The sequence below is a fragment of the Phaseolus vulgaris genome, chromosome 3, assembly GCF_000499845.2.
Source record: "Phaseolus vulgaris cultivar G19833 chromosome 3, P. vulgaris v2.0, whole genome shotgun sequence".
Lineage (NCBI taxonomy): Eukaryota > Viridiplantae > Streptophyta > Magnoliopsida > Fabales > Fabaceae > Phaseolus > Phaseolus vulgaris.
In genome coordinates, this window is record NC_023757.2 from 23,601,950 (window position 1) to 23,613,054 (window position 11,105).

At 43.5% G+C, this 11,105-nt stretch overlaps 2 protein-coding genes across 2 annotated transcripts; one reads left to right on the forward strand and one right to left on the reverse strand.

Moving 5' to 3' along the window:
* Positions 1 to 437: 437 nt before the first annotated feature.
* On the reverse strand, positions 438 to 3,155 carry LOC137806897 (COMPASS-like H3K4 histone methylase component WDR5A). Its single transcript, XM_068607264.1, has 2 exons — positions 2,208 to 3,155; positions 438 to 996 (listed from the first exon to the last, which is right to left on the reverse strand). Exons 1-2 carry the CDS (start codon positions 2,892 to 2,894, stop codon positions 703 to 705), a joined length of 981 nt encoding a protein of 326 aa, XP_068463365.1. The 5' UTR covers positions 2,895 to 3,155; the 3' UTR covers positions 438 to 702.
* A 4,353-nt stretch (positions 3,156 to 7,508) lies between these two features.
* On the forward strand, positions 7,509 to 8,177 carry LOC137839382 (lysine-rich arabinogalactan protein 19-like). Its single transcript, XM_068648501.1, has one exon. It carries the CDS (start codon positions 7,509 to 7,511, stop codon positions 8,175 to 8,177), a length of 669 nt encoding a protein of 222 aa, XP_068504602.1.
* The last annotated feature ends 2,928 nt before the right edge of the window (positions 8,178 to 11,105 follow it).

Below are 11,105 nucleotides of genomic sequence, written 5' to 3' on the forward strand. Positions count from 1 at the left end.
TAACTCCCCACTCAACACTTTTTCAAATTTATTTTTCTTTTATTATTTCATACTTTTTTAAACGTATCATCCAAAAACAACATTAATAACACCAATTATTTTTTGTATTTGCCCATTATAGATAAGTGAAGTTCATTATGAGGCAATTTTAAACCAACAGTATAAGAAATAAAACCAAACCAAATCTACCGTCACAGTCAATTATCATGTGTGTTCAAGTTGGAGGTTCTGTCAATCTCTGTTTCGTGTAAGCATCAGTTCAGTAAGTAGTAACATGTGATTAAAAGCTTTTAGGACAAGGGTGTCATGGAATTTTATATCTAAGTATTTGCAGATATTGAAGTTCATCATTTTAGTCCTCAAAATTAGTCTTTCGGCATATTTGCCAAACAGTTTGTCGAGAATTTGGAACTTGTAGTAATGACTAATGACAGTAATTGAGAAGCGAAAGCTCACTTGTAGAATGACTAATGATAACCGTTAAATAGAGAAACCCTCTAGCTAAGATACAAGGTTGAAAATAGTGTTCCCAAACACATGTTCCAGTCTCTCAAGAGTGGTGGAACCTACCAGAGACTAAACTCAACTGGGAAAGGTAAAGAGTTTCTCAACCAAGGTTCCCAACTACAAAATGAGTTACAGGTTTCATCACAAATCACTTACCCCGAATCAACTTTGACTATCCATTTGTTCCGAATTCGATCATTCTTTCTGCTGAGTCCAAATCTTCACAGTTTTGTCATTGCCAAGAGCACCAGAAGCAATCATGTTCTCTGTCGGGTGACATGACACAGAAACAACTGTATCTGAATGACCTTCTAATTTCTGTACTATTTTCCTTGACTGCAGTTCCCACAAGTATATAGAATTATCTTCCGATCCGCCAACAATATATTTTCCATTTGTTATAGAAAAAGTGGATGAAATGCAGTATTTTGAATTAACATGACCAGTGTAAGTCTTCAGAAACTTGCCAGTTGAATAGTTCCAAAGCCTCTGCAGGAAAAGAAAATTTCGATGTAAGAATGACCAAAACATTGAATGGTGAAGCAAGAAAAAAACTAGTAGCCCAATAAGCTACCAAAGAAACTACAACTGAGTGAATAACAGAATGAAAAAATAATCAAATTAGCCATTTGGCATTGCATGCGAATAGTAAGTATAGCACAAATTAAAGACCATCAGAGAAACAAATAAACCCGTTCTAGTTCATGAAATTACAAGTGTTGGTCACTTTAGTTTCTAATATAACAAAATCCTCATTTAGTCCCTTATAGAAAATGTCATTCACTTTTTAGTGGTAAAGATAGTAGAATGACATTTTACAAAGTGAAAACTAAAATGAGAATAAATGGACGAAAGTAGAGGGTTCAGAACATGTTTGGTTTAATGTTTGCAAATGTAAAATGAACTTCACTGTGGAAACTTAAGTTTTAAAAGTAACTTATGTTGCTTTCATTTGAAACTTGGTTTGAAGCTAAACATGAGTCAGAGAAAACTAGGCAGCTGAACGGAAAACAAAGCATAGTATTACTCTTTAGCGCAACTGAACATGAAAATGCAGTTCACTCTTTTTACACTTTAGAGCAACCTAACTTGAAATACCAATTCAGCACGCTTTTTATTCTCTTCATATTTATAAAGCCAGAGATACAAAAATCCAAGTACAGCGTTTCAAAACTCAAAGCAAAAAAAATTCCAATGGATCTCATCAGTTTAATCTCTATTCTGAGAATCACATAATCGTGATTCCTAAAATTCATTAGTATCATAAGCCTGACATTTTCCACGGATTGAGAAAGACAAAAACAGAAGTAATATGACACTAGGCAATAATAACTCAATTCAAGTCCAAGACCAGAGCGTGAGTAACAGCAGAGAACACTGAAAGACTGAGCTCAGAACTCCAAAATTTCAATAGAAAAGCAAAGCACCTTCTCAGTTTCAAAAAATTGCAAAGGCATTCGTAACACAAGCAAAACGCACCCTGAAACTAATTTATGCCATGTTTACATAAATTTCTCAGTAAGTACGTATAGGAGAACAAAATACAAAACTAAAACGAATTAAGATACTTGTATAAGCTAAACCAAACTTTCCAAAGAACCCGATTTTCTTTTTATAAATTAGCATGCTTGGGGAAAAATGTACCCTAAATTTATCAAAACATGAATGAATTAAGAAGAGAGAGGGTAATGAGGAATTACGAGAGTATTGTCGAGGGTGCCAACGAGAATGAACTTGGCGTTGGGGGAAAACTTAACAAAGGAGACGGGAGGGTTCTCGTCGTCGATGAGGGTCTTGACGCAGTGGCCGGTGGAGGCGTCCCAGATTCGGCAGAGGCCGTCGTAGCTGCTGGAGACGATGAGGGTGCCGTCGCGGTTGAAGTCGACGGCGGTGACGGGGTCGGAGTGGGCGGGGAGGACCTTGAGGCACTTGCCGGACTTGACGTCCCAAACCCTAACGGTCTCGTCGAAGGAGCCGGAGACGATGACGTTTGACTGAGGGTTGAAATTGACGCAGAAGACGTAGTTAGTGTGGCCCTGCAGCGTCTTTATGAGGGACCCCGTCGGCACGTCCCAGAGGCGGAGGGTCTTGTCGTCGGAGGCGGAGACGAGGAAGCGGGAGTCGGAGGAGAAGGCGAGGTCCGACACGCCCTGCTCGTGCCCCGAGTACTCCTGCATCGGGGAGAGGGAGAGGCTATCGGAGTCGGAGTCGGAGTTGGTGAAGCCGTATGTTCGGAGAGTCTTGTCGGCAGAGGAGGAGGCGAGGAGGCGGCCGTTGGAGGAGAATTTGACGGCGGAGATGGCGCGCTTGTGACCCGTTAGGGTTTGGGAAAGAGTGTAGGGTTTGAAGGAATCTGAATCCGACGATGGTTTTGGTTCCGTCGACATTTCTCTCACCGCCGCAGCTTCACTTCAACTCTCGCTTTCACTTTTTAATTCACCTTTCTCTCGCACTCTTCTGTCACCTCAGAACTCAACAAAAACGAGAAGAGAACAACGTAATAGAAACAAACACACCCTTATCTCAATTTCTCTCCCTAACCTTTTCTTTTTCTCAATCAATTCAATGCTATTTTTTATAAACTTAAATAAATCTCTCTCTATTCTCCATAATTCACCTCTTTATCAAATTTTATCACTTTTCACTCTTTGGAACACAAACAACACACACTCCTCTTTTAAAACTTCATTATTTATCATTTTTTTTCTATATTAACATTGAAATCTCATCCAATTTTGATACATTTAGAAACTATTTTAGTTCGTTTTTTTTATTATATTCAGTTATTAAGTTAATGATTATTGATATTTAATTTCAATAATACTTTATTCCAATAAGATATGATCAAACTCGTATAATAAATTAAAATATTATTTTAACTAAAAAAAATGTTAACATAATAGGTTTATAAGAATTTTTTTCATTCTATATTTTATTCGTTTTTAATTAATATAATATTTTATTCATATTTACTATTTATTTCAATTATTTTAATCTTCCATATAACTTAAGATAGTTTGAAAAATATAAAATTGTTAGGAACAAATTTTAAATGTGTATTCAGTTCGAATAAGACCATTTTACTTTTATGTTAACTAATTGTTTTTTTTTATCTTTTTAAATAATTAATTAAGTTAGTTTGGAAAATGTAGGACTAGTAAGAGATAACTTTAGCAGATAGTTAGAATAGTTATTTTGATATAGATTACGATTTCAAATATTTTTTTATCCTTCTTGCAAGTTAGATAGTTTTTTTTAAAAAATATGTTTTGCTTTTTAAGTGATGCGTAAATTTGACTTTATCAAATATAGATAAAATCAAAAAATAAATAAATTGAAACTTGATTTTAGATTTGCAAATCCTTGTTGGTTGATAGAATGTTGGTATAGGTGACTTAGACATTCTTCTCATTAATTTTTAGCTATCACTTTACCTTGTGTTTTCTCTTGCAAATTAGTGATTTATATTTATAATTATTAACTTTCAAAATTTTATGCAATTATACTATTATATAGAAAAATACGTTTTAGGCCTTAAAAAAAAGGAAGTCACTACAAGACAAAACAAATTAAAAGACAATATAGTTCATTTGTTATTCACAACTTTAAGGTGCTCCATGAGAAAATATAACAAAGTTTATGAACATAGGTATAAACTTTTGCTTATTGACTCAGCTCAAAGAATAAATGATTTCGGATATCTTTCCAAATGTGTTCAAATTTAAGAGTTTAGTAAAATAATTACTTATAATTTCTACCATGATATGCTAGTGGATAAAATGTTAACATTTTATTTTTAGACAATTTTTGTTTTATTTTGTATTTAATTAGAATATGAATGTCTGTGTCTGCACATATCTAATTGAGTGGGATTAAAATAAGTAGGGACGATAAAAAAAATATGTTTAGCGTAAAAAATTGGAAATAATTTTATTTACATGTTTTATACTAATTTTAATTAATTGATGTACACTTGCATTTGTTACACATAAGAGTGAGATAAATAATTACAAACTCTCATCATCACACCTCAAATTTGTTGATTACATTGATAAAATAATTAAAGCTGAGGTTAAATAATTACACTATTGACTCAAGGATAATCAAATAAGCTAAAAGTATTAAATCTTCATATTAATGTAATTTGTTTATCACGAAGTTCACAAAACAAAAATTCTATACACTATAGGTATAGTTATCTCTTTTCTCATTAATCACATATTTAGAAAAACAACTACACAAACATAAAAAAATAAAAAATAAACTAGTGTTTTAAAATCTATATATGTAAATCATATACTTAAAATTTCATAATGTAGGCATGTTATTCAAATCTCATCCATACATTCTTAAATATACACATTTCATAAATTCATTAATCATATTTTAAAAATAGGTGTCTATCTTTTAGTCCAAAAAGTTGCATCCATGTTTGTTCCTGTCGCTTGGACTTGAACATCTTCGCACGTCTCTACGAGCTTCACTTCACGAACGCCCTTGCTTCTATTCCAACGTTGTTCTTCCTCCGCTGCTAACACCTGAAACAAAGAGACAAATGGGCGCCCTCGCGGCCGTTTGTGCTCCGACGCTCAAGTCAGCTATGGCAGAAAACACCGTAACACTTCCCGTCACAGAACACCACCAGCTCAGTGCTCAGAGAAGTGTGTAACTGAATCGTAACTGAATTCTATCTCATTGAGTTCACTTGTGCGTAAAATGTGGAAATGTACCTTAGTCTGCTTATCATAAAACCTTATATACCTTCCCGGTGTTTCTGTCCATGTGTCAGCATTAGACCTGTGCATTCTGTGGGTGCTCCTTAGCAGCACTGTTCCCAGTCTTAGGGCCTTCTCAGTGTGTAAGGTTGCCATGTCGAAGTGCGACTCGCGCGGGGGTGACTGCATGGGTGCCAACTCATACGCCCATTCTCTGAGTCACTCGCCATGGGATATCCCTGCCTTCCCTACGTGCCATGCATGTAGAAAACCTTATGATACGTGACCCACTCGGGGTCGTTTTTGCCCAGAAGGCTTCCTAGCGGTGGTGCGTACTGCCACGTTCCTACACCTCATGCACAGATCCTTCGTAAGTTGGGACTCTTCCTTCTGATACTGGAGGTGTGGCTTGAAAACCACCTTTCTTTATCTATTATTACTGTTCGGGATGCCGAGGCCCGAGGCTTCCACGCCCCTACTGTGCCGCCTCCTCCACGGTAATCACTACCCGTGGGTTCAGGCAAAGGACACTCTCTTCGGCTTACCAAACTCTTCTGACGCCTTTATAGTACTGGGCCCGGGCGACACCCGAGGTCGGTCAACGCTCGAGGCCATATACCTTAAAGAAACTCTCTCCTGACTTGCCATGCCTTCTAGCGGATTCTCCTCTCGGGGTTCCATCATGTTGACTTTGGTCAATGCCCGAGGCCTCCACGCCCTTACCGCGTGCTGCCTCCATCTTGGCCACTTTCCCTTCGAACGCCAAGAACCTTCTTCCAGTCCTGTTGTATTCTTTAGTGGACCCTACCTTCGGGTCCCACCGCGTTGACTTTGGTCAACTCCCGAGAACCGTACGGTACACAAGCCCCCTAGTCTCAAGCTGACAACTTGTTCAGCGAATAGACTATAGCCTCGCCCTACCGTCCTACGTGGGATTTTGTGACATGACAGATACAGTGCTCTAAAGTGACGCCTTTCTACTCACGCTGCAATCTACAGACACGTGGCTCCATCGTGCGGCTGGGATTTAATGTCGTTTAAGCTTCTTCGTTTACATTAAGTCATTCCCAACGTGCGCTACACTCCACTGTTCCATCACTTTGAAAACTTCTCACACAAGTCTCTCTCCCCTTCGCGTTTCTCTGCTTCGTGTTCCTCCCAAAAACCGCAACTTTTGTTGATAAGCCATTAAAGGTATGATTTTTCTCCATTGGTTGCTCCTTACTCTTGATATTATGATCTGATAAACTGCCTGGGACTGTTTAAATTCTTGCCTTTTACGTTTTCCTCTGCATTTCCTCGTTCCTCTGTTTTCGGGGTTTTTTGTGTGGGTAGGGTTTTTTGGGTTTCTCCCTAGCTTCGTGCCATAGCCCCCATTTGCTGAACCTTTGCTTTTTCTTTTCTCAGCTTCCCTGATCATGGCGAGAACTAAAGTCACCACCACAGCTGACCGGAGGGCTCACGTAGATAGCGAACCTCTAGGAAAATCCTTTGGGAGGGTACATGATGCCTACATCTCTGTTTGCCCCTGCACAGCTGGCGAACCTGTCTGTGTTGATAATCGCTCTAATGAGGGGGAGCCATTCTTTTTCTTTTACCAAACGGTGTTCAAGCGCATCGGTCAACGACTCCCCTTCAACAGTTTTGAGAGGGAGCAGCTTACGGAGCTCAACGTGGCCCCTGCTCAACTGCATCCCAACAGCTGGGCCTTCATCCGGGCCTTCTCCCTTCGCTACGGTTCTTTTGGCCATGTCCCCTCTGTGGACGTTTTCTTACATTTTTTCGAAGCAAAAAGCCCTGGGAATAACTTGTGGGTAAGCCTGAGTGGGGTGACGGGAAGAGTCCTCTTTACCTTATTCCAGCAATCCTACAAGGGATTTAAGGGTAAGTTCTTCAGGGTATGCTGTTCAGAGCAAGACCATACAGCCCTGGACGGTTTTCCACTATACTGGGCGGAGGAACTCAAATTTAAGAAGGCCAAGACTCTGGATGAACTTTCCTCTACCGATCGCGAGGTATGCCAGGTTCTGGCTAGCTTGGGCTTGGTCTTCAATACTGCGAAAATCATCAAACGTGGGTGCGATCCCACCGCTCTCTCCAGCTACTTGGGTACAGGAACCCTTCTCTAACCTCTTTCATGCATTACTCCTTCAATGCTTCTTCTGTTTTTTACTAACTCACATCCGCACTTAATTCATTCTCGCGCTTAACTGATGCCTGCTTTGACTGATACTCATACTTCAACTTGTTTGTACCTGTTCTCATCTCTTCTTCTTTGGTGCAAGGATGGTGATGACTGAGGAGAAACGAGCAAGACTTGCTGGGCTCTTGTCTCGTGGCGTGGCTACCACAAGTAAGGCAGAACCTTCCGCACACCCAGCTCCTTCTGCTTCTCCTATCCAAGCCACCCCTACGCCAGCTTCACCACAACCAACACCAAATACCTCTTCCCCACACCCTGCTGCTGTCCCCCTTCAACCACAAACAGCTCCAGCCCTTGACTCTCCAACCCCTATCGCGGCTATCCCCCTAGCCACACTAAGGGCTTCACCTTCTCCAGCCCCCCTAGAGAAAAACAAGGGGGTGGTACTCATCCCGTCTAACGAGGATGAAGATTCGGTGGAGGGCCCTGTCTTTAAGAGGAGGAGGACCACTGCAGTTGCCACCTCCCACTCTTCATCCGACAAGCGTCTTGCCTCCCTCAGGGACAACCCACCCAGCGCCTCTTCACCTCCACGCATTCTTGCACTTGAGGAAGGAGCTGAGACAGTCCCAGAGCCCTCTCCTGCACCTGCCCCCGAACTTCCACGGGTCATCCAACACATTCTGAGGGGCATTCAACAAGAAGCCTTGGGGAACTTGGATGATGGGGCGCTGCCTGAGAACATGGCCCTTGGCCTTGGTGGGTTACTTGCACGCGCCAGCTTTTCTGAGGCAAGAGCCAAGGAGCAGTAGGTTCTCGCTAGTGAGCTAGCCCAGGTGAAGGAGCAGATGGTTGCACAAGCTCAACGCTTCTTCATCCAGGAGGCCGCCCTAACTGAGGCACTGGGCGTGGTGCGAAAAGCTGAGGTGGAGGCCAACAAGAGGCTCCACGATGAAGGTCAGAATTACACCACACTTCTGGCAAAAGTGGTTCCTCTTCATGCTGAGATAGCGACACTCAAAGATGCCACTGCTGCTAACCAGGCCAAGATTACCAGCCTAGATGAGCGCTCTGTTACCCGAGAGGTGCTCCTGGGCAAAGTCGAAGCTGATCTCGATGGGAAGAATGAAGCTCTTGGGAAGATCAAAGCTGAACTTGCGGAGCAGGCCAAACTTCTCGAGGAGAGAAAGAAGGAGCTTGAGAAAAGAACTGAAGCCCTCGCCCAAGCTGAAAAGGAGAAGGCCGCTCTAACTGAGGATTTCAAGAAGGCCGAGGCGGAGCTCCTCACCGACGCAGCGGAGGCCTATGGGGCTGGGTTTGAAGATGCCCTCTCTCAGGTGGTTTGCAAACACCCTGAGAGATTGTGCCCCAGGCCCTTCCTTGAAACTCCTTTGACCTTCTATACACAAGTTGTATTCTGAACAATATTTATATAACAAATATGCACTTAACTATTTGTTTCTCATTTCCACTTACGTGTTTGCTTACCTCCCCCACTAACACCGCTTCTGCTACTAACTTTATTTGCTATTCTGAGCAACGTACTTTCTCGAACTATAGGTAGCACGCCTTGTCATCTTTTAGCCTAGCTGCCAAAATGATCTGTAACGAGACAAGTGTGCAAGGACCTTCAATTGTCCTTAACCTTCTTTCTTACTTGAGCGTGGGAGCTGCCCCTCTTGGCACTCGCCTCGTACCTCTTGAGGCGTTACTGGCCTCACCATCGCTCAAAGGAGAAGGAGGACTTATCTTGGCTGAAGCCTACTGTTTATGCTTGGTGCCCACGCCCGAGGAGGCGCCCCCCGCCGCTCTCTCTCGAGGTGTCTAAACACCAGGTCAATTGATGGGCTTGGTGCCCACGCTCGGGGAGGAGGCGTCCCCTAGGGAGCCACCATTCTCCTCGATGTTTCTAAACACCAAGTCGACCGGTGTACTTGGTGCCCACGCTCGGGGTGGAGGTGGCCCAGAGGGCGCCCCTGCCTTCCCTCAGGGTGTCAAAACACCAGAGTAACTAGTTCACCATCGATCAGACCTTACTATCTGCGCTTGATGCCCACGCTCGAGGAGAGGTGTGCCGAAGCAACGTCGCTCGTCCTCAGTGTGTCTAAACATCAAGGCGATCAGTGCACTTGGTGCCCACGCTCGGGAAAGGCGCACCCCTCCACTCTCTCCTGTGAGGTGTCTAAACACCAAGACGACTAGGCACTTGGTGCTCACGCCCAAGGAGGAGGTGTCCTGAAGGATACCGCCGCTCCTGCTTGGGGTGTACACACACCAAGACGCTCGGCTCATCACTGATTTAAACTTCTCTTTCGCCCCTGATGCCCACGCTCGAAGGAGGTGCCCCCCGCCGCTTCCCTCGAGGTGTCTAAACATCAAGGTTGCGGGTTCGTTTCTTACTGAACCGCGTTATCTTTACTCGGTGCCTCCTTACATCATAATGAAAACTTCAGACTACATATGCTTGAACTGGATTTTTTATTGGGCAACCTCATTAAAAAACCCTCGCGAGGGAAGAAGAGTGTCCCCTTGAACTGTATACAATGTAAAGTTTTCAACTAAAATAAAACTTGAGATTTGCTGCGTTCTAAGTGTGAGGGATGGCGCCTCCTTCCAGAGTCTCGAGCTTGTACGATCCGTTCCCCCGAGCCTCGGTTACCCTAAAAGGACCAGTCCACTTGGGGGATAGCTTGTTCTCCAGCTTGTACGGATGAGCCTTCCGCATTACCAGATCAACAACTTGGAACCGCCGGGGCTTTACCTTGGAACTGTACTGGTGCTCCACTCTTCTCTTCACCGCCTCAACTTTGATTCTCGCCTCCTCTCTGGCTTCGTCCAACAGATCCAAATTCACATTCCTTTCTTCGTTGGACTCTTCGGCCATAAAACTTTGGAAACGCGATGAGCTCTCATGGATCTCTACCGGGATCATCGCATTCGATCCATATACCAGGCTAAAGGGCGTTTCCATAGTGGAGGATTGAGGCGTGGTGTGGTAAGCCCACATCCTGGGCACCTCTTCCGCCCAGGTCCCCTTAGCTTTCTCGAGCCTCCTCTTCAACCCTCTAAGCAAAATTCTGTTAGCGGACTCCACCTGTCCGTTCGTCTGGGGGTGCTCGACAGACGCGAACACCTGCTTTATGCCGACCTCTATACACAGCTTGCCTAGCTGCTGGCTGGCGAACTGTGTGCCGTTGTCGGAGACAAGACGCCTTGGTACATCAAAGCGACACACAATATTCTTCCACACGAAATGCTACACCTTGTGGGCCGTGATCTGCACCACTGTCTTGGCTTCAATCCACTTTGTGAAGTATTCAATGACTACTATCAAATACTTCATTTGCCTTATCGCCAACGGAAAGGGCCCCAAAATGTCGATTCCCCACGTATGAAAGGGCCACGGGCTATAGATGGACCTCAACTCTTCTGGTGGTGCCTTGTGCCAGTTGGCGTGCTACTGGCACTGCTTGCATCGCTTGGCGTACCTTACGCAATCTTCTCTTACTATCGCTTGAAAACCACATTTCTTTATCTATTATTACTGTTCGGGATGCCGAGGCCTGAGGCCTCCACGCCCCTACCGTGCCGCCTCCTCCATGGTAATCACTACCCGTGGGTTCAGGGAAAGGACACTCTCTTCGGCTTACCAAACTCTTTCGACGCCTTTATAGTACTGGGCCCGGGCGACGCCCGAGGCCATATACCTTAAAGAAACTCTCTTCTGACTCGCCATGCCT